Source organism: Loxodonta africana, chromosome 2 (assembly GCF_030014295.1).
Source record: "Loxodonta africana isolate mLoxAfr1 chromosome 2, mLoxAfr1.hap2, whole genome shotgun sequence".
Lineage (NCBI taxonomy): Eukaryota > Metazoa > Chordata > Mammalia > Proboscidea > Elephantidae > Loxodonta > Loxodonta africana.
Window position 1 is genome coordinate 214,193,865 of NC_087343.1, and position 23,090 is coordinate 214,216,954.

At 39.4% G+C, this 23,090-nt stretch overlaps 1 protein-coding gene across 1 annotated transcript in view; it reads left to right on the top strand.

Moving 5' to 3' along the window:
* Positions 1-22,442, top strand: part of LOC135230439 (zinc finger protein 420-like) — a 40,658-nt gene extending 18,216 nt beyond the window's left edge. The window contains exons 3-5 of the mRNA XM_064279737.1: positions 18,074-18,200; positions 19,392-19,494; positions 20,372-22,442. Of these exons, the coding sequence (XP_064135807.1) occupies positions 18,074-18,200; positions 19,392-19,494; positions 20,372-22,442 (2,301 nt within the window). The remainder of the gene's footprint in view (positions 1-18,073; positions 18,201-19,391; positions 19,495-20,371) is intronic.
* The last annotated feature ends 648 nt before the right edge of the window (positions 22,443-23,090 follow it).

A 23,090-nucleotide genomic window follows, 5' to 3' on the forward strand; every position in this document is an offset into this window, starting at 1 on the left:
TTATTTATCAATCCATCCGTTGCTAGGCATCTTGGTCGCTTCCATCTTTTTGGTATTGTAAACAATGCTGCACTGATTGTATGTGTCCTTATACCTGTTCCTGCAAAGGCTCTTATTTCTCTAGGATATATTCCAAGGAGTGGGATTCCTGGATCCTATGGTAGTTCTATTTCTAGCTTGTTACGGAAACACCAAATCGATTTCGAAAGTGGTTATACCATTTTACATTCCCGTCAGCAGTGTATAAGTGTTCCAGTCTCTTCACAACCTCTCCAACATTTATTATTTTGTGTTTTTTGGATTAATACCACCCTTGTTGGAGATGGAATCTCATTTTCATTTTGATCTGCATTTCTCTAATGGCTGATGATCATGAGCATTTCCTCATGTATCTGTTAGCTACCTCATGTCTTCTTTCATGAAGTGTCTGTTCATATCCTTTGCCGATTTTTTAATTGGGTTATTTGTCTTTTTGTAGTGGAGTTTTTGCAGTATCATCTAGATTTTAGAAATCAGATGCTAGTCGGAAATGTCATAGCTAAAAACTTTTTCCCAGTCTGTAGGTAACCTTTTGACTCTTTTGGTGAAGTCTTTGGATGAGCTTAGGTGTTTGATTTTTAGGAGCTCCCAGTTATCTAGTTTCTGTTTTGCATTGTTAGTAATGTTTTGAATGCTGTTTATGCCATGTATTAGGGCTCCTAGCGTTGTCCCTGTTTTTTCTTCCATGATCTTCATCGTTTTAGATTTTATATTTAGGTTTTTGATCCATTTTGAGTTAGTTTTTACACGTGATGTGAGGTATGGGTCTTGCTTCATTTTTTTACAGATGGATATCCAGTTATGCCAGCAGCATTTGTTAAAGAGACTGTCTTTTCTGCATGTAACTAACTTTGGCCATTTGTCAAATATCAGCTGCTCATGTATGCATGGATTTATGTCTGGATTCTCAATTCTGTTCCATTGGTCTATGTATCTGTTGTTGTGCCAGTACCAGGCTGTAATAAACATTCTTAATGATAAATCTTTGTGTACATCTTTGATATTTTCTTAGGATTAATTACTGTAATTATGGTTATTATGTCAAAGTGGAGTAATGATATGTTTTTTGATACATTTTGACAATTTGACTTCCGGAAAACTGGCTTCGTCTTACTCCCTAGTAACTTATGAGTCTGTGTTTCCCTATGTTCTTGAGAAATTTGATTCTTTTCTTTTTTGACCATTTTGATGAGAAAAAAATTTGTTATTCTGCATTTATATTTCTTTTTTTGTTGTAGAATTGTGAATTTCTCTTTTCAGTGCTGTCAGAATTTGTTTTATGTATTTGGGAGCCCTGACATTGGGTGCGGAGGTGTTTATTATGGTTAAGTCTTCATGATGGATCATCCCTTTCATCATTGTACAGTGCCTTTCTTTGCCTTTTATGGTGTATTTTGTTTTAAAGTCTATTTTATCTGAGTTTAGTATTGCCACTCCTGTTTTTTTTTTTTTGGAAGTTAGTTGCTTGAAATATGTGTTTCCATCCTTTGATTTTTAATAAATTTACATTTTTGTTTCTATGGTGTGTCTTTTGTAGACAGCATAGTGATGGATCTTGTTTTTTTTAATCCATTCTGTCACTCTGTATCTCTTTATGGGTGCATTTAGACCATTTACATTTAGTGTAATTATTGATAGGTGTGAGTTTATTGCTGTTATTTTGTAGTGCCGTTTTTTGTGGTGTCATATTATCTTTGTTCCTCTTACACGTCAGTGCTGAGTTCCTTTTGTTTGTGGAGTTCTTTTTCATTTCTTTTGTTTTTGTAGATTTTATTCTTATTGAACTTCATATTTTTCTTCTTTATTTTGTTGAGTATGTTTGTTAACTTCTTTTGTGGTTACCTTGAAGTTTACCGTTATTTTCCTAGGTCTCAACCAGTCACTTAGGAGAATTTTTTGATTTAATGAATATAAACTTCTCAAACGCTGAGAAGTGCCTTTTTTTTAACTGATTTAAGGGTAAAAATTTAAAAGTGAAACACGTTATTTCTCTTCTATTAAATAAAGAGTAGCTTGGAATTTGTATTTGGTTTTTAATTAACAAATTTTCCTGGGGATCCTTTTTAACAGTTCATTTGTTGTTGTTAGGTGCTGTCGAGTCAGTTCTGACTCATAGCAACCCTGTGCACAACAGAAGGAAACACTGCCCGGTCCTGAGCCATCCTTACAATCGTTGTTATGCTTGAGCCCATTGTTGCAGCCACTGTGGCAGTCCACCTCATTGAGGGTCTTCCGCTTATCCACTGACCCTGTACTTTGCCAAGCATGATAACCCTCTCCAGAGACTGATCCCTCGTGACAATATGTCCAAAGTATGTAAGACGCAGTCTCTCCATCCTTGCTCCTAAGGAGCATTCTGGTTGTACTTCTTCCAAGACAGATTTGTTCGTTCTTTTGGCAGTCCACGGTATATTCAATATTCTTCGCCAGCACCACAATTCAAAGGCATCAACTCTTCTTCGGTCTTCCTTATTCGTTGTCCAGCTTTCACATGCATATGATGTGATTGAAAATACCATGGCTTGGGTCAGGCGCACCTTAGTCTTCAAGGTGACATCTTTGCTCTTCAACACTTTAAAGTGGTCCTTTGCAGCAGGTTTACCCAATGCAATGCATCTTTTGATTTCTTGACTGCTGCTTCCATGGCTGTTGATTGTGCATCCAAGTAAAATGAAATCCTTGACAACTTTAGTCTTTATTCCGTTTATCATGATGATGCTCATTGATGCAGTTGTGAGGGTTTTTGTTTTTATGTTGAGGTGCAGTGCATACTGAAGGCTGTGGTCTTTGATCTTCATTAATAAGTGCTTCAAGTCCTCTTCACTTTCAGCAAGCAAGGTTGTGTCATCTGCATAATGCAGGTTGTTACTGAGTCTTCTTCCAATCCTGATGCCCCATCCTTCTTCATATAGTCCAGCTTCTTGGATTATTTGCTCAGCATACAGATTGAATAGGTATGGTGAAAGAACACAACCCTGACACACACCTTTCCTGGCTTTAAACCAATCAGTATCCCTTTGTTCTGTCCAAACAACTGCCCCTTGATCTATGTAAAGGTTCCTTATGAGCACAATTCAGTATTCTGGAATTCGCATTCAATTCATAGAGAACTTAAATCTAAATTCTTGTAAAACCTCATAATACTGCATATGTTTGATCTTTGTTTGTTTGTTTTGAGCATATGACCACCAGTGGACCCTTGGATTGTGTCCAGTAGTTTGCACTTAGAAAGCTTGCTCTGAGTGAACATAAATGTAAATTTCTGAGATCCAAATATCAAAGTTTTAGACATGTTAAGTCCTTCTGAACTAAAACAAGGAAATCAAAATGAAGGGGTTTTCACATGACTTTGTAAAATTATTATATGAAAATTACATTTCTTTCATGTTTTAAGCCATTACTTTAAGCTTCTATTGTCAACTGTATCATAAACAAGGAGTGCATAAATGGTTCATGTATAGTTTAAGTAACAGGAATCTATATCCCTGATTATAAATAGACCTTGTCAGTTTTTATGGCCTCCCAGTGTGCCCTACCCTGATCTTGTCTTAATTCCTGCCTGGACGATATACCTATCTGCATTTGAGAAGTTTATTATTGTTACAGTTATTATACTTTGACACTGAAGTCTTTTATTTATTTTTTTTAATACCATTTTATCATTCATTCAGTAAAGCTTTACGCAGCAGTTTAGGCTCCCTTTCTACAGTTTCTACACAAATTGTTCAGTGACATTGGTGACATTCTTCACAATTCATAAACATTCTCAGTATTTCTGTTCTGGTTGTTCCGTTTCCATTAACCTAGTTTCCCTGCCCTTACGTTCTTATCTTTGTTTTAAAATAATTGTTGACCGTTTGGTCTCCTCCAGATGATTTTTTAGTGGAGCACAGTATTCACAGGTCATATTCTTTATTGTGTGAGCCAATCTGTTATTTAGCCCTCAGGGGCTAGTTTTGATTCAGGGTTTAAAGAGTATCTCAGGGTAACAGTCTTTGGTTGTCCTCCAGTCTCAACTGGTTTCTTCTTTTCTTTTTGGAATTTGAAAGTCTGTTCCAGATTTTTCTCCCTTTCTTTCAGGGTCCATCTGTTATGGCCTTTATCAGAATGGCCAGTAATGGTAGCCAGATACCATGTCAGTTAGTACTTCACGTCTGAGGTTCACGTACACCCCTAATCCTGTAGGCTAGTTTCTTCTTTGAGTCTTTGTATCTTAGATGGCCCTCAAACTAGGCTATAGAATAAAAACTTGATGTACTGTATTATATCAATTGACCGAGATGTCTCACAACACCATGGTCCTAATCCTTCAATCCCAGCAAGCCAATCCTGCTCATTGTTTGCTTACATCTAAGAAGTATCTGTAAATGTGGCTCCCAAGTTTTAATCCATAATCTTTATATTGGATAGTTTTGCATATTTTCAGCTTTTTGTATATTTAATTATAACTGTGTCTGGGTTCTTCCATGACTTGCTTTCCTTAGAATGTTTTTGAGTTTTATACATGTTGTCTGTAGCTCTACTCTCCCCAAGTTGCTATGTATGCTTGCATTCATACAATGGGCCAGAATTTATCTACCCATTGTAGAGTTTACAGGATTTGAGTGGTTCAGGTGTAACTTTTGCTCATGTGAATATTGCTTCATTCTCCTTCCAAACTCCAAGTGCAGTCACTCTCTAGTGAAGGGGAAATCAGTGAGTTGTAGATCATAAAAATTTGTTGCCATTGAGTCGACTCTAACTCATACTGACTGTATAAGACAGAGTAGAGCTACCCCATAGGGTTTCCAGAGAGTGGCTGGTGGATTCCAACTTTGAAGTTCTGGTTAGTGGCTGAGCTCTTAAACACTGTACCACCAGGACTTCTGTAAATTATAGCCAAGTTCTAATTTACTAAGAACTGATGCATTTTTCAAATTTTTTGTCCCACAAAGTATACGTATATATCTTATTTGGTCCATGTGCTTATCTAATGAAGTAATTTTTAATCTTGTAATCAGTGTATAAAACCATATCTGGCTTTGATTTTATTGTTTGGGTTCCTTACTCTACTCCGTTATTGAAAAGGCTGTGCATATTTTCCTGTTGTTCATTTATATCTCTATGACTTTTTAGAGCTTCTTTCTAAACTTGGGAAAATTTTCCACTCTTGTTTAACTTCTCACTCATTTTGTTGCCCTTTGATGAATTGTGAATTTTAATATATTGGAATTTGGCCAATCTTTTCCCTTGTGTCTTAATCTTCTTACTTAAAATTAGTTTCTCTATTCTCATGTCATAAGATCATTTGCTTTTAACTTCTGGTAGTATTAAAATTTTCCATTCTCGTAACTAAAGCTCACCTATGTAGAATCGATTTTGGCGTGTGGGGTACATAGGAATTGCATTGCCATCGAGTCAATTCCGATTCATAGTGAATAGACTATTCCAATTAGATAATTATTTGACAAAAAAAGTAAACCTTTTACCTTCTACTTGGTTCCAGCTTATGTTGACCTTGTGTGTTTCAGAGTAGAATTGCACTCCACAGGATTTTCAATGAGTGATATTTTGGAAGTACATCGTTAGACCTTTCTTCTAGCGTGCCTGTAGCTTGCCTTCAAACTCCAGCCTTTTACTTTGTACAAGCACTTAAATCGTTTACCTAATCCAGGAAGTCTGAGTAGTTGATTTTTCCCCACAAATTAAAGTGTGAGTGCTTTCTGTCACTGCCCTGCAGTGCTTGCTGTGTCATGAATCAACTTTCCATAGAGATGGATGGGCCTTTTCTGGGGCCATTTTTTTTTTTTTTTCTGTTGGTTGATTATGTATGTCTGTAATAATACTATACTGTCTAATATAGCTCCATTTGTAGAATTAGTATGTGTGAATACAATTTTATATACGTGTGTGGAGAAGCCATTCTGTCCTTATTCCTTAGAATATCTTGGCTATGTGTGGACATTTGCAGTTGCATATATATGTTTGAAGAACTTTTTGTGAAGTTCAAAAAAATTGGTTGGAATTTTATTGAAGTACGTTGGAAATAATGATCTGTTTGTGGAGAACAGTTTTCTAAGAGCATGCACTATCTTTTCATTTATTTCAGTCTGTTTAGATGTCCTTTAATAATATTTTATAATTTCCTCATTAGGATCTGTTGTTAATTATACTTGTTTTTGATGGATTTTATCCTTACTAAAAATATATGTTGTCTTTTAAAAACTAATTTCACAAATGGTCGGCACTAGCATGTAAATGAAATATTTAAAATGAATCTTAACTTGATATTTATTTTGTAATCTGAATACTCTCAGCCCTGTAATCATCTGTATCATCTTTAGGGGTTCTACATATACAATTATTTAACCGAAAAATATAGATTGGGTGCTTTCTTAATCTTTAACATTGTTACTTCTTTACCTATTTTCTTCCATTTTCTTTTTGGGTAGGTATTGGCTACAACCTCTAGGATAACGTTGAGTGGGAATGGAATAATGGGTATCCTTGTTTTTTACTTTCTGTTACTAGAACGGGAAACCCTGGTGGCGTAGTGGTTAAGTGCTACGGCTGCTAACTAAAAGGTCAGCAGTTTGAATCCACCAGGCGCTCCTTGGAAACTCTATGGGGGGCAGTTCTATTCTGTCCTGTGGGGTCGCTGTGTGTCGGAATCGACTCGATGGCACTGGGTTTGGTTTTGGTTTTGGTTACTAGAAAAGTCTTGACATTTTCACTAACCCAGCCTTTTCACTAAGTATATTCTCTGATACACATTTTTGTATACGCCCATTTTCATCACTTCTTATTTGATTATGGCCATAACATTCTAATATGTCTTCAAGCTTTTACATTTGCCCCCACACACAGGGTCTTTAAACTCTTTAAGAGCTGTCATATCATTCTCCATCTCTGATCAGAGGTATAAAATTGTTCTGCATGTCACTCAGATGGGAAGCTGGATCTTTTCAGAAGCCAGCACATCCCCCAGAACATATGTCCCCTGGCTCCCATCCTCTTTCCAAACTACTGTCACTCTCCAGCATCTCACTCTGCTCAGGCCATACTGGGGTTCAGGTCTCCCTAAAACATACCAGGCACACTCCCACCTGCTGTCCTGTGCTCTGCATTCCTCCTCCTGGAACAGTCTCTTCTCAGCTATCCCTTGAGTCATTTCTTCAAACCTTTCAAGTCTTAGCTCAGATCGTTCTTCTCAGTGAAGCCTACTCTTTATACCCTAATACTGCTACTTGCATCGTCAGCACTGTCAGTACTCTGCATTCCAGTAATCAGATCTCAGCCTTGTAGTGAACCTGGGCCCTGGGCAGTGACTCACTTGTGCTTCTCTCCCTCCATCTCCCCCCTTGTGGTGAGACAGGAAGCCCTGATGGGGCTGAGGTTGGGTATGTCACTGCTCCAGGTCTGTTAGACTCCGGTAAAACAGTTTCCCTTGAGAGCAGGCCTTGTGAAGCAGAACAGAATGCTCTGAGCGAGTTTCAGAATGGCTGCTTTTCTCCTGGTCCCCACTAGCAGGACAAGGGAGTTTTTCTCTGGTCTTTACATTGTGGAGGTTGTAGGATACATGGTGGTAAAACTCACAAAACTGTGTGGGTCTCCCTAAGGTGGGCCCCCCTGGCATATTTATCCCTGAAGCTTGTGCACACCAAGCATGGTACTGATCCTAGCAATGGTTTTTGCTCTTGGGCTGCTGCTCTGGAATGATGGGCGTATGGTTCCCTCCAGGGCTGGGGACAGTCATTTGCCCTGTGACCACAGTACTCTGAGTTCAGTATGTTCAGCTGTTTTTTCTTGAGGATGATGGGAGTGATGACTTCCAGGCTCCTTTCATATCGGACCAAAACCTGACAGTCTTCATTTGTGTTTTATATAATTGCTGTTGTCTGTTTTCTTTTACTTTCTTGATAGTGTTTATCCATGCTGCTTTTATTCTTCCAGTGCCCCAGTGTATGTGTTTACCCTTTGCTAACGACTGTTTCATTTTGTGAATAACCAGTGCATCTTCCCTTTCCCAGCCATGAAGGGCAGTGGTGCTGTTTGACTCCTGTGCCTCTCTGCTGGGAGTTGTTGAAGTCAGTGAACCTCAGAAATCTGTATGAGTGTTTGCAAAATCATCACAGAGTTCCCCCAAGTCTTTAGAATTGAAAGCGTGGTTTTTTTGTCCTTACCAGCCAGGTTTCAGTAGCCGGTGTTTCCTAAAATGATTGTTTTGCTTTTATCTGCACTAACTCACTAAGATACATATGCTTGTGTTACTGTTTATTCCATTATTGTGGTGCATTTTTCATAGAACTTACCACCATTTCACATCTTGTTCTTGTTGTTGCCAGGCTTGCAGATAGCCAGGCTTGTCCTCTGAGGAACCTCTGCTTGGCTTTGAACTGCCAGCCTTTCGGCTTGCAGTCAGGCACTTAACTATTAACTATTTGCATCGCCCAGGGAACTTGACATTATATTTCATTTAGTAACTGCCCACACCCAAAAAGTTACGATCCATGTGCATCTAGATATTTCTGTTTTGTTCGGTGCTGTGTCTGGTTTGGCCAATTGAAGTAGGCTCTGTGTCAGTATTACATAAATCACTTTTAATAAATGAAAGAGCCAAATATAAGGGCTGAAGGAAAGCAGTAATGCCTGAAACACAGGGCTCTGCCAGGAGAAGTTGATCCAGGTTGTCTGAACTGAATAGGATGTTTCCTTTGTCTCCCCTCCCTGCTACCCAGTAGGCTCAAGATCACCCATGTAATTGAGGATTAACAGCTAGAATAACAAGCACACTGAAGGTATAGGAACAGAAAGGGAGGTGTCAGGGAGGATACTAGTCTCACACACCTAGGCCTGCATTGTGACTCTGGCTCTGCAGCATATCATTTGGGCGACACTGAGCATGTGATTAATACGTTGTAACTTTTCTTGACTGTAGCCTGTCGGAAGCAATATCTGCTTAGGAGAGCCATGAGGAATAAATGAACTGGTGTGCTGAAAGCTTTTTGCAAATCCCTTAAAATATCCTAGTTGCTCGATAATTGCAACATTTGATCATGAACATATTGTAGGAATGGAAGTTAGGGCTTTTGATGGCTTTAACATGTGTAGCCTGGTCCACAGCAGTGGAGGAGGCTTGGAATGTGGTACTAGATCAGAGTTTGTTGTCATATTATCATACCTGGATTGATTAGGTGATGACCTTGACAGCTCAATTCACCCCGTAGCTTATCTGTTCTACAGCTGCTTGACTGTTCAGTAAAACTGCAGCAGCAGCAGTGCGGTGTAGAAGCCTTTTGTGTCCTCGCTACGTGTGGAAGCCAAAGGGTTGATACTGTTTTACAGACACCGGCCTACAGCTCAGAGGCTGCCAGTGGTCAGGGTTCAGGTCATCATGCTTGTGCGCATTCCCAGGGCTGCACATGAGAGAAGAATTTGGAGTGGAGCGTCTAGAGGATTGGTGTGTAAGTCTCTCTTTCCTAGGATGCAGAAGCAGTTCAACTACATCCCCTGTACTTCAGTGAACTTATTAGAAAACGTGAATTTTAACCTCTTGTTCATGGTCAACAAACAATGCCATTCTGATTGTTCAGTGATTGGGCTCTTTGTCACAGTATAAAATTTGTGTGTGTTTGTGTAGGTGTCAGGGTGTATGTGTGTTGAGTGGCGCGGTCACTAGTAATTGCTGTACAGTAGGTTTAGGTCTCAAAGTTTGAAAATTGTGATGATACCTGCATTTTCTTGTTTCTGGTGTCTCACCTCAGCTCCATTTATCCTTTTTTATTGTGCTTTAAGTGAAAGTTTCAAATCTAGTCAATCTCTCATTAAAAAAAATGTATATACACCTTGCTAGTAAGACAGTACACTGCTTTTCCCTACCCTGTATTCTCTGTGTCCATTCACCTCGCTTCTGCCCCCCTCTGCCTTCTCTTCTCCCCTCCAGACAAGAGCTGCCCAGATAGTCTCATGTGTCTACTTGAGCCAAGAAGTTCACTCCTCACCAGTATCATTTTCTGTTTTATAGTCCAGTCCAATCCCTGTCTGAAAAGCTGGCTTTGGGAGTGATTCCAGTCCTGGGCTAACAGAAGGTCTGAGTACCATGACCTCTGGAGTCCTTCCAGTCTCGGTCAGACCGCTAAGTCTGGTCTTTTTATGAGGATTTGAGTTCTGCATCCCACGGGACTTCTGCTCCATTAGAGATTCTCTGTTGTGTTTCCTGTCAGGACAGGCATTGGTTGTAGCTGGACACTATCTGGTTCCTCTGATCTCAGGCTGATATAGTCTCTGATTTATGTGGCCCTTTCTGTGTCTTGGGTTCATAATTATCTTGTGTTTTTGGTGTTCTTCATTCTCCTTTGCCCCATGTGGGTTGAGACCAATTTATGCATCTTAGCTGCTTGGTAACATTTAAGACCCTAGTCGCCACTCACCAAAGTGAAATGCAGAATGTTTTCTTAATAGATTTTATTATGCCAGTTGAACTAGATGTCCCCTGAAACCATGGTCTGTAGACACCTGTCCCTGCTACCCTGGCCTTTGAAGTGTTTGGTTTATTCAGGAAACTTCTTTGCTTTTGGTTTAGTCCAGTTGTGCTGACCTCTCCTGTTTTATGTTTTGTCTTTCCCTTCACCTAAAGTGGTTCTTGTGTACTACCTAATTAGTGAATACCCCTCTCTGCCTCTCCCGCCCCCCGCCCATAACTATCAAAGAATAGTTTTGTCTGTGTTTAAACTATTTCTTGAGTTCTTGTCATAGTGGTCTCATACAATATTTGTCCTTTTCAGCTTACTAATTTCACCCAGCATAATGCCTTCTAGATTCCTCCATGTTATGAAATGTTTCACGAATCCATCCTTGTTCTTTATTGATGAGTAGTATTCCACTGTGTGAATACACCATAATTTATTTATGCATTCACCCATTGATGGGCGCCTTGGTTGCTTCTGTCTTTTTGCTGTTGTAAACAGTGCTGCAGTGAACATCGGTGTGTATATATCTGTTCACGTAAAGGCTCTTATCTCTCTAGCATATATTCCAAGGAGTGGGATTTCTGGATCCTATGGTAGTTCTCTTTCTAGCTTTTTAAGGAAGTACGAAATCGATTTCCTAAGTGGTTGTACCATTTTACATTCCCACCAGTAGTGTAGAAGTGTTCCAGTCTCTCTGCAACCTCTCTAACATTTATTATTTTGTGTTTTTGGATTAATGCCAGCCTTGTTTGAGTGCGAGCGTATCTCATTGCAGTTTTCATTTCCATTTCTCTAATGGCTAATGATCCTGAGCATTTTCTCATATATCTGTTAGCTGCCTGTATGTCTTCTTTGGTGAAGTGCCTGTTCATATCCTTTGCCCATTTTTAAATTGGGTTATTTGTCTTTTTGTTGTTTGTTTTTGCAATATCATTTAGATTGTAAAGATCAGACACTGATCGGAAATGGCGTAGCTAAAAACTTTCTTCCAGTCTGTAGGTAATCTTTTTACTCTTTTGGTGAAGTCTTTGGATGAGCATAGGTGTTTGATTTTTAGGAGCTCCCAGTTGTCAAGTTTCTCTTCTAGTGTTTGTGCGTTGTTAGTAATGTTTTCTATACTGTTTGTGCTGTGTATTAGGGCTAGTGTTGTCCCTATTTTTTCTTCCACAATCTTTATTGTTTTAGCTTTTATATTTCGTTCTTTAATGTATTTTGAGTTAGTTTTTGTGCATGGTGTGAGGTATGGGTCTTGTTTCATTTTTTTGCTGGTGGATATCCAGTTACGCCAGCACCATCTGTTAAAGAGATTGTCTTTTCCCCATTTAACTGACTTAGGGCCTTTGTCAAATATCAGCTACTCATATGTGGATGGATTTATGTCTGGCTTCTCAATTCTGTTCCATTGGTCTACGTATCTTTTGTTATACCAGTACCAGACTGTTTCGAGTACTGTGGCAGTATAGTATGTTCTAAAACTGGATAGTCTGAGGCCTCCCACTTTGTCCTTCTTCTTCAGTAATGCTTTACTTGTCCGGGGCCTCTTTCCTTTCCATATGAAGTTGGTGATTCGTTTCTCCATCTCCCTAGAAAATGTTGGAGTTTGTATGGGAATTGCATGGTATGTATACATTGCTTTTGGTAGAATAGCCATTTTTGCAATGTTGAGTCTTCCTATACTTGAGCAAGATGTTTTTCCACTTATGTAGGTCTCTTTAGGTTTGTCTCGGTAGTATCTTGTAGTTTTCATTTTATAGGTCTCTTAAATCTCTGGTTAGATTTATTTCTAAGTATTTTATTTTGTTTGGGGCTACTGTAAATGGTATTGATTTGGTGATTTCCTCTTCGACTTTCTCTTTGTTGGTGTAGGGGAATCCAACTAATTTTTGTATGTTTATCTTGTATCCTGATAACTCTTCTAAATTCTTGTGTTAGTTTCAGTAGTTTTTGTGAGGCTTCTTTAGGGTTTTCTGTGTATAAGACCATGTCATCTGCAAATAGAGATACTTTTACTTCTTCCTTACATTCTGGATGCCCATTATTTCTTTATCTAGCCTAATTGCTCTGGGCAGGATGGTAATAAAGGGCATCCTTGTCTGGTTCCCGTTCTCGGTGGAAATGTTTTCAGGCTCGCTCCATTTAGGATGATGTTGGTTGTTGACTTTGTATAAAGGCCCTTTATTATGTTGAGGAATTTTCCTTCTCTTCCTGTTTTGCTGAGACCTTTTATCATGAATGTGTTTTGGACTTTGTCAAATGCCTTTTCTGCATCAGTTGATAAGATCACGTGGTTGTTGTCTTTTGTGTTATTTATATGATGGGTTACATTGATTGGTTTTCTAAGGTCGAACCATCCCTGCATACCTGGTATGAATCCCCCTTGGTCCTGGTAAATTAATTTTTGGTATGTTCTTTAATTCTGTTGGCTAGAGTTTTGTTGAGGATTTCTGCATCTAAGTTCATGAGGGATATAGGTGTATAATTTTCTTTTTTTGTGGTCTCTTTATTTATTTATTTTTTATCAGGGATATGCTGGCTTCATAGTGTGAGTTTGAGAATATTGCATACTTTCCTATGCTCTGAAATACCTTTAGTAGTAGTGGTGTTAAGTCTTCTCTGAAAGTTTCGCAGGACTCTCCTGTCAAGTGGTCAGAGCCAGGGGTTTTTTTTTTCCTTGGGAGCTTTTAAATTACCTTTTCATTCTTTTCTTTTGTTATGTGTTTATTTAGTTGTTGTACCTCTGTTTGTGTTAGTTTAGCTAGGTAGTGTCTTTCTAGAAATTCATCTATTTCTTCTAGGTTTTCAAATTTGTTAGAATATAATTTTTCCTAGTAATCTGATATGAATCTTTTAATTTTAGTTGGGTCTCTTGTGATATCACCCATCTCATTTCTTACTTGGGTTATTTCTTTCCTGTTATTCTCTTGTCAGTCTGGCCAATGGTTTATCAATTTTGTTAATGTTTTCAAAGAGCCAGCTTTTGGTCTTGTTAACTCTTTCAGTTGTTTTTCTGTTTTCTAATTTAATTCTGCTCTAATTTTTATTGTTTTTTTTCTTCTGTGGCTGAGGATTTCTTTTGTCGCTCTCTTTTTGTTCAAGTTGTAGGGATAATTCTTTGTTTTTGGCCCTTTTTTTCATTTTGGATTATGTACTTATTGGTAGAAATTGATCTCTGAGCACTGCTTTAGTTGTGTCCTAAAGGTTCTGATAGAAAGTGTTTTATTCTCATTGGATTCTATGAGTTTCTTTATTCTGTCTTTAATTTCTTCTATAACCCAGTCGTTTTTGAGCAGGGTGTTGTTCAGTTTCCATGTGTTTGTTTTCTTTTCCCTGCTTTTTCTGTTATTGATTTCTACTTAATGGCTTTATGGTCAGAGAAAATGGTTTGTATGTATTTCAGTATTTTTGATTCTGTCACGGCTTCCTTTATGTTGTGTATGCTAGAGAATGTTCCATGTGTGTTGGAAAAGAAAGTGTACTTGGGTGTTGTTGGGTGGAGTGTTCTGTGTATCTCTATGAGGTCAGTTTGGTTGATTTTTGCGTTTAGATCTTCCGTGTCTTTATTGAGCTTCTTTGTGGATGTTCTGTCCTTCACCGAAAATGGTGTGTTAATGTCTCCTAGTATTGTTGTGGAGCTGTCTATCTCACTTTTCAGTGATGTTAGAGTTTGTTTTATGTATCTTGAAGCCCTGTCACTGGGTGAGTAAATATTTAATAAGGTTATGTCCTCTTGTTATATTGTCCTTTTAAGGTTTATAGTGTGTGCTTCCTTATCCTGTGGTGGATTTAACTTTAAAGTGTATTTTGTGAGAAATTAATATTGCCACTCCTGCTCTTTTTTGATATCTGTTTGCTTATTATATTTTTTCCATCCTTTGAGTTTAGTTTGTGTCTTTAAGCTTAAGATGTGTCTCTTATAAGCAGCATATAGGCAGATCATGTTTTTTATCCATTCTGGCGCTCTCTGTCTCTTTATTGGTGCATTTAGTCTACTTACATTAAACATAACTATGGATAGATACGAGTTTAGTGCTGTCATGTTGATGTTTTTTTTTTGTGTGTTGTCAGTTTCTATTTTTCACTTAATTTTTGTGTTGAGTAGTTTATATTTATAGACTGTCTTTTCCTCTTATTTTGTTGCTGTTGATTTTGTTTTTACTGAGTTTTTATGCTTTTCTTGCATTTTATTTTGGTGTATAGGATTGTTAATCGCCTTTTTGGTTACCTTAATATTTACCCCTGTTTTCCTAAGTTTAAACCTAACTTTTATTTCTCTATATCACCTTGACTGCCTTTCCATATTAACGATGTATGACTACATTTTTTAGTCCCTCTGAAAAAAAAAAAATTTTTTTTTTTTTATTGTTTTAACATTGTGATTTTTTTACATGATGACATCTCTGTTGCTGTTTTGAGGGTTTTTTTAATCTTCATTTTTTGTGTGTGTGATTTCCCTATCTCGGTTGATATCTGGTTGCTCTATTCTGTGTTCTAGTCTTGATGTGATGTCTGATATTATTGACTTTCCAACCACAGAACTCCCTTTAGTATTTCTTATAGTTTTGGTTTGGTTTTTACAAATTCCCTAAACTTCTCTTTATCTGGAAATGTCCTAATGTCTCCTTCAAATTTGAGAGACAGTTTTGTTGGATATATGATTCTTGGCTAGCAATTTTTTTCCCTCAGTGCTTTATATAAGTCATCCCTTTGCCTTCTTGCCTGCATGGTTTCTGCCGAATAGTCCGAGCTTATTCTTATTGACTCTCCTTTTTAGGTAGCTTTTCCTTTATCCCGAGCCACTCTTAAAATTCTCTCTTTATCTTTGGTTTTGGCAAGTTTGTTATACTGTGTCTTGTTGACTTTTGAGATCTGCCTTATATGGGGTTCAATGAGCATCTTGGATAGATAGCTTCTCATTTTTCACTATATCAGAGAAGCTTTCTGCCAACAAATCTTCAACAATTCTCTGTGTATTTTCTGTTATCCCTTCCTGTTCTGGTACTGCAGTCACTCGTAGGTTATTTCTCTTGATAGAGTCCCACATGATTCTTGGTATTTCTTCATTTTTTTAAATTCTTTAATGATTTTTCTTGGAGTAAATTGGTACCAAGTCCATCATCTTCAGTCTCACTAATTCTGAGATTCTCCTGCAGTGTCATTCTATTGAGTTGTGTACTTCTGTAATTTTATTGCTAATCTTCTGAATTTCTGATTGCAGTCACTCTCTCTATGAATTCTTGTATCCTGTTAAATTTTTAATTATGCTGTTGAATAACCTTTTTAATTTCTTCGACTGCTTTATCTGTTTTCCGTGGCTTGTTCCACATTTTGCATGCTCTCCTTCTTGATCTCTTGAAGAGTTCTGTATATTAATCGTTTGTAGCTTATGTCTGGTAATTCCATGAATACATATTCATCTGAAAGACTCCTTGATTATTTGTTTTGAGAGCTTGTTGAAGCAATCGTGTTCTGCTTCTTTATGTGTTTTGATAATGAGTGTTGTCTCTGAGCTATCGATAAGTTATTGAATTAATTTATTTTCTGTTTGCTTGTTGTATCGTAGCTTCTTGCTTTGGTTTGTTTTCATATGCCCAGATAGGCTGCTTGAGTGATCTAGCTTGATTACTTCCACCTTTGAAGCTCTAACCACCTGTCATCAGAGGGCTAGAGCTGCTACCAGGTGTATGAGCCTAGGAGTTCATTCACTTTTTTTGTATCAGTTCAACTCAGGTGTTCAGGTATTTGGTTATCAAGTGTTTGGTACAGGCTCTGTCTTACAGTTTTAGAGGGGAAGTGGTGATTGGTGTAGACACAGGTATCTGGTTGCAGCAGGGGGTCATGCTCTGAATAAGGCAGGTGGCTGGCAACTGTCCCCTTGAGCGCCCGTGAGCAAAGTGCATCCATATACTCTACAGAGCACAAGTGGGTGGATTCTGCAGCCAGATGATGTGCACCTAGTGATTTTTGTTGTAAGGACTGGGAGGCACCAGTTATCCTTGGACCCCTTCGTGGGTGGCTAGATGAGGCAGGTGTAGCCACCAGTACTAAGGCCCCTGACGTGGGTAGGTGAGAATCCTGTTTAATAGGTTAAGCAGTGTCAAACATAAAAAACACACCTCTCCGCCACACAGCTGAAACAATTGATGTCAGATGTCAAGCACATACACTGTTGCAGTAACAAGGGCCTAATCTCCTGAAATGGGCCCACACAGGTCCATGCAGGGGTGAAAGGTATTCAAAGTCCGCATACCATTTGTGCTTGGGCAAGAGCTGCTTCTGTCCTGAGCTCCCCAGCTTAGGGGAGCTGGCAGATTATCTTTTCCCCCAATTGTTAATTTTTTCCCTCTCCAAGGCCGGGAGAATGCCTCAGGGTTCATAGCAGGACCCATCTCAGGTCTAGGGAAATCAACAGCCAGTGAAAACTGGCTCGGAGGCTGGAGGCATGGTAACAAACACAAGTGCTTAGCTTTTACAGAGAATACCGTCCTTCTCTGGTTCTGGAGATGTGAGTAGACTGTGTGGCTTGCTGTCTCTGCAAGGAAACTGCGTCACGAATGCTCCCGGCAGCGCCACTGCTGTCACTCCAGGTGATTGTGCCTGAGGGGCCCTGGTTTCCACCGAGTCAGCTCCTGCAACTCCTTGTCCCTTCTGATCCATCTCTTCCTCCTCCTGCTGCTCAGTCCGATTTCCTAACTTTGCTTTTGATGTACTGGGCTCCCAGCTTGATATATATGTAATAGTTTCACTTGTTATTCGGCATTTGTAGTAAGAGGGATCACCAGAAGCATCTGACTAGTCTGCCTTCTTGGCCCCGCTCTCTCAGTTTACCTTTGTAATAGTATTGCCTGTCTCCATGAAAGGACAGACTGCATAATAGCGCGGCAGTGAAAACTACATGACAGCCATGTAAGAGATTATAATGCCCCAAAATAATATTCCGTTTTCAGCTGGTGATCCTGTCAGCTCTTAATCACCAGGAGTTCCTTAAAAAAATACTGCAAGCTCATAGCTCTCGGTTTCAGATTTGTCTAGGCCACTAGGCCTTTCATGGCTGATGAGGGGCAAAAGGAAAAACTGCCAGTCCTGCAGTGTTTCGTGGTTATTATTATCATCTCATCATGCTTTCACCCTGTGCTGCTTGTTCTGTCAAATGTTCTTCTGGGTCCTCTGCAAGGAGCTGAACTTTTTTTTTTTTTTTCCTACAATGGAAAGATCGTCTAAATGTAGAAATAAGGCTTCATTTTAGAAGAGTTCTCCAATTTATGCTAAGTGTTCCGACTGTTATAAACATAAAGATGGAGAGCAATGAGAATGGAAGTGGTTGGAGTCAAACTGTGGGGGAGATAACTTCATTGCAGTAAAAGTATTGTTAAGTCTAGGAGACAGGATGCAATTAGGGAGAAAGTGAAAGTAGATACTGAAGGGATGAGGCTGATGGCCAAACCCTGGAGTAACCTTAGTAGAACACAGAACCCTTTGTCAGACCCCCATACTGTCTCTGTTCCCCAGGCCCGTGAGTCTGACCTTTCCTTACACACACTTTGGAGTACTTGGCACCTTGATGAGCTAGAAAATTTGGAATGTTTTAGGACTCAGTGGCTGTTGAGGATGTGGCTGTGGACTTTACCCAGGAAGAGTGGGCACTGCTGGATCTTTCTCAGAGGAAACTCTACAGAGATGTGATGATGGAAACCTTCAGAAACCTGACCTCGCTAGGTATGAGTGGCTTCATTTTTTTTTAATTTATTCTTTAGTGGTCAATTGGAAACGCTGGTGGTGTAGTGGTTAAGTGCTACAGCTGCTAACCAAGAGGTTGGCAGTTCGAATCTGCCAGGGGCCCCTTGGAAACTCTATGGGGCAGTTCTACTCTGTCCTATAGAGTTGCTATGAGTCAGAATCAACTTGACGGCAGTGAGCTTGTTTTTTTTTGGTTTGAGTGGTCAAATATGTCATAATCATAGATGTAACTCCAGTATGTGAGCTGAGAAATGGGAATACATTGTTAAATAAAACAGGTATGTTCATTTGCTCTCTGGAGTATTCATATCCTGGCTTCCCAGTGAATACAAGGTGTTGTGTATTAAATTGGCTTCTCATTTCAGTTGTGGTTAAAGCCTTAAGGCTCTAAATAGTACAAGTGTGAGCACTGACTTCAGGGGTTTCTTTGGTGCCCAGAGAGAATATTTAGGGTCTGGGACCTTGTAAACCTTCTTACTTTGTTCATTATAAGTATGCCATTATTAATTTGCTATAAATAAGTTCATACCTGATCATCAAGAGAGACCCTGAGGACCAAAGTATTGGTTCAGTCTCAGGGAAGTGTTCATTGCTCTTCCCTGTCATCCCACATTATACTCCTCCATGAGCACCATGTCAGCCACACCCATTTGTTCTTCCAGAGTAGCAATAGGGACACCTAAGTAGCCTGCAGGTAGCACTCATCCAACTCTACTGTGTCAGGGGGTACCAGGAAGCAAGAATCCTTTGACGGACAAGGTCTGCATGGAGGGAATGAGATTGGAGTAAATCAGTTAGAAAACGTCTCATTTGGCTTGAAGAGTATGGACTTCACAGATACTTGTGCTTGCTTTTCTGACTTTCATCAATCCTACCACACCTGTGTTCATGGAGAAAGACTGTCCCCCTTTCCGCTTTTAATATTCTATGTGCATTGTGTCCAGTGCCTTTCTACTTCGCTCTTGTAATTACACCCTGTTTATTGTACCATCACTCCCAATCTTCATAGAAGCATTTCCTAGTGAATACCTTTTTGACCATTGCCAAAGTACTGAAACAGCTAGCTTTTCCCTCTGAGTAATTGCTTTCCTTTTTGTTTCATGTTTGAAACCATTGGGGCAGTTTCTCAAAACCTTAATGATGGAGAAAATCTATTCCGTGAAATTACAGTGGTACGATTTGTGAAAAATGACACCTGGTCCTCCATGGTAGGAGAAGTCTGCAAACTGCATGGCGTTGAAGATCAGAATTACAACCAGAAAATGCATGTGAGGTGAGTGACATTCACTCGAGATACAGCAGTGCTTCAGGAGACAGTCCTAAGAAGGTATCATGGCATTAAAGTATTTATATAAGGAGTGTAAGTGGCACAAATGTTTGAGCACTCCACTGCTAACTAAAAGATTGGCAATTTGAACCTACCTAGTGGCTGTGCAGGGTAAATATCTGCTGTATGCTTCCATAATAATTGTAACATGGAAAATCCTATGGGGCACTTCTGTTCTTTTATATGGGGTCACCTTGAGGTCCAGTTGTCTGACTCAGCAGCGCCTTACAACAAGTATATATACACAAACACACATGTACACACATACATTTAATATGCGTATATATGTATACATAGTCCCTTTGGTTTGGATTCTGTTCTGACTCGAACATAGCAATCCTATAGGACAGTGTAGAGCTACCCCATAGGGTTTTGAAAGCATACACACATATGTGCGTGCACACACACACCCAGACACACACCCATATGTATTGTAAACCCATTGCCATCGAATCTATTGCGACTCATAGCAGTCCTGCTGGGTGTGTTGGAACCACCAACGTTTAGATTCTAGTAGGGTGCAAACCTTTTGTGCTATCCTCGTATCTTATATATGTATATAAATGAGTTCTAATATTGTGTGTTCACAGAACTTTCACAGTACAGTATTTTCATAAATGTGGGTCAGGTATTGAATTTTTGAGATATATTTCCCTAATGTACAATTATGAGAAAGCCCCATATTTTAGAAACACAGTGAAGATAATGGTAACAGCTCTGCCAGATGATTTAATCTTTGAGTCATGAGACAATGCAGAGCAAAAAAAATACATGTTTACTGTGTATGGTGATGGTGAAACGGTAATAAATTTTTCTCCAACAGCATGCTGTCTGTTTTTAAGAGAAAACATATGGTAGAGAACATCTGTGAAACTAATGAAGACAATCAACGTGAACAGACCTTCAGTCGGATTCCAAATCTTTTCATGTTCCAGAGATCTCCAGTGGAAGCATATCCCTCTGAATGCTTTGAGTGTGAAAGATCCTTGATTGTTCATTCCTCACTTAAGCATCATATGAGCTCCCACTCTGGATCCAGTGCCTATCAGGGAAAAGAATGTGGAGAAGCCTGCAGTTGTCCCTCTCACCTCCGCACTCCTGTGAGGACTTTTACTAGAGGGAAACTCTATGAATGTAAAGAATGTGGCAAATCCTTTAGTCGGTCCTCCTATCTCACTGTACATATAAGAACTCACAGTGGAGAGAGACTGTATGAATGTAAGGAATGTGGCAAAGCCTTTCGTTATTCCTCAAGCTTCACTAGACATAAGAGAATTCACAGTGGAGTGAGGCCTTATAAATGTAAGGAATGTGGGAAAGCCTTTATTAGGTCTTCAGACCTTATTGTTCATGTAAGAACTCACAATGCAGCGAGGGTTTATAAATGTAAGGAATGCAGCAAAGACTTTTGTCATTACTCAGGTTTCACTAGGCATATGAGAGCTCACACTGGAGAGAGGGATTATAAATGTAAGGAATGTGGGAAAGCCTTTAATCAGCGTTCAGACCTCACTGCACATGGAGGAATTCACAGTGGAGAAAGGCTTTTTGTATGTAAGGAATGTGGGAAAGACTTCAGTTGGTCCTCAGACCTCACTGCACCTATAAAAATTCACAGTGGAGAGAGGATGTATGAATGTAAGGAATGCAGCAAAACCTTTAGTCGTCCCTCAGACCTTGCTAGACATATGAGAACTCACAGTGTATTGATGCTTTATGAATGTAAGGATTGTGTGAAAGCCTTTAGTCGGCCCTCAGACCTCACTGCACATATAAGAACTCACAGTGGAGAGAGGCTGTATAAATGTAAGGAATGTGGCAAAGCCTTTTGTTATTCCTCAAGCTTCAGTAGGCATATGAGAACTCACCATGGAGAGAGGGCTTATAAATGTAAGGAACGCGAGAAAGCTTTTAGTCAGTCCTCAGACCTCACTGCACATATAAGAATTCACCGTGGAGAGAGGCTTTATGAATGTAAAGAATGCGGCAAAGCTGTTCGTCATCCCTCAAACCTTCGTAGACATATGAGAACTCACAGTGGCGAGAGGCCTTATGAATGCAAGGAATGTGGGAAAGCCTTTAGTCAGTCTTCACACTTCACTGAACATAAAAGAATTCACAGTGGAGAGAGGCCTTACGAATGTAAGGAATGTGGCAAAACATTTATTAGGTCCTCACACCTCACTGTACATATAAAAATTCACAGTGGAGGGAAGCCTAATGAATGTAAGGAATGCGGCAAAGTTTTTAATTGTTCCTCAAACCTTCGTAGACATAGGAGAATTCACACTGGTGAGAGGCCTTATGAATGTACAAAATGTGGGAAGGCCTTTAATCAGTACTCACACCTCGCTACACACGTGATAACTCACTATGGAGAGAAGCCTTATGAATGTAAAGAATGTGGGAAAGCCTTTCGTAGGTCCTCAGACCTCACTGTACATATAAAAATTCACAGTGGAGGGAAGCCTAATGAATGTAAGGAATGCGGCAAAGTTTTTAGTTCTTCCTCAAAGCTTCGTAAACATATGAGAATTCACACTGGTGAGAGGCCTTATGAATGTAAGGAATGTGGGAAAGCCTTTCGTTGGTCCCCAGACCGCACTGTACATATAAAAATTCACAATGGAGAGGTGCCTAATGAATGTAAGGAATGCGGCAGAGTTGTTAGTTCTTCCTCAAACCTTCGTAGACATATGAGAATTCACACTGGTGAGAGGCCTTATGAATGTAAGGAATGTGGGAAGGCCTTTAATCAGTACTCACACCTCACTACACACGTGATAACTCACTATGGAGAGAAGCCTTATGAATTTAAAGAACGTGGGAAAGCCTTTCGTCAGTCATCATATTTTAAGTCACATATAAGAACTCAGCAGAGAGAGGCCTTATGAATGTAAGGAATGTGGGTACGAGTGTAGTCAGTCATCAGAACTCGCACATAAAAGAACTTACAGTGGAGAGAGTAAAATGTAAAAACTGTGGCAAAACCTTTAGTCCATCCTCGCACCTCACTACACATATAACTCACTGTAGAGGGAGGACTTTTGAATGTAAGCAATGCGGCAGAGCCTTTAGTTGGTCCTCACACTTTGCTACACGTATGAGAACTCACTGTAGAGGAAGGCCCTGTAAATGTAAGGAATGTGGCAAAGCGTTTATTTGGTCCTCACACCTCACTGCACATACGAGGACTCAAAGTGGTGAGAGTCTGTGTACGTGTAAGCCAACCTGAGAAAGGTTTTAGTTACCCCTCAGACCTCATTGAGTATATAAGAACTCATAATGGAGAGAGGTCTTACGAATGTAAGGAATGTGTAAAACCTTTCATCAGTCCTCACATCTCACTGCGCATTAAAGGATTCATAGTGGAAAGAAGTCTTACGTAAGGAATGTGGAAAAGCCTTTTGTCAGTTTCTAGTGCTTACTGAACATAAATAATCTCACAGTGGGGGAGACTTCATGAATGTAAGGAATGTGGGAATGCATTTTGTTATTTCTCATCCCCTAATAAATACATAAAGAAATCACCCTGAAGAGAA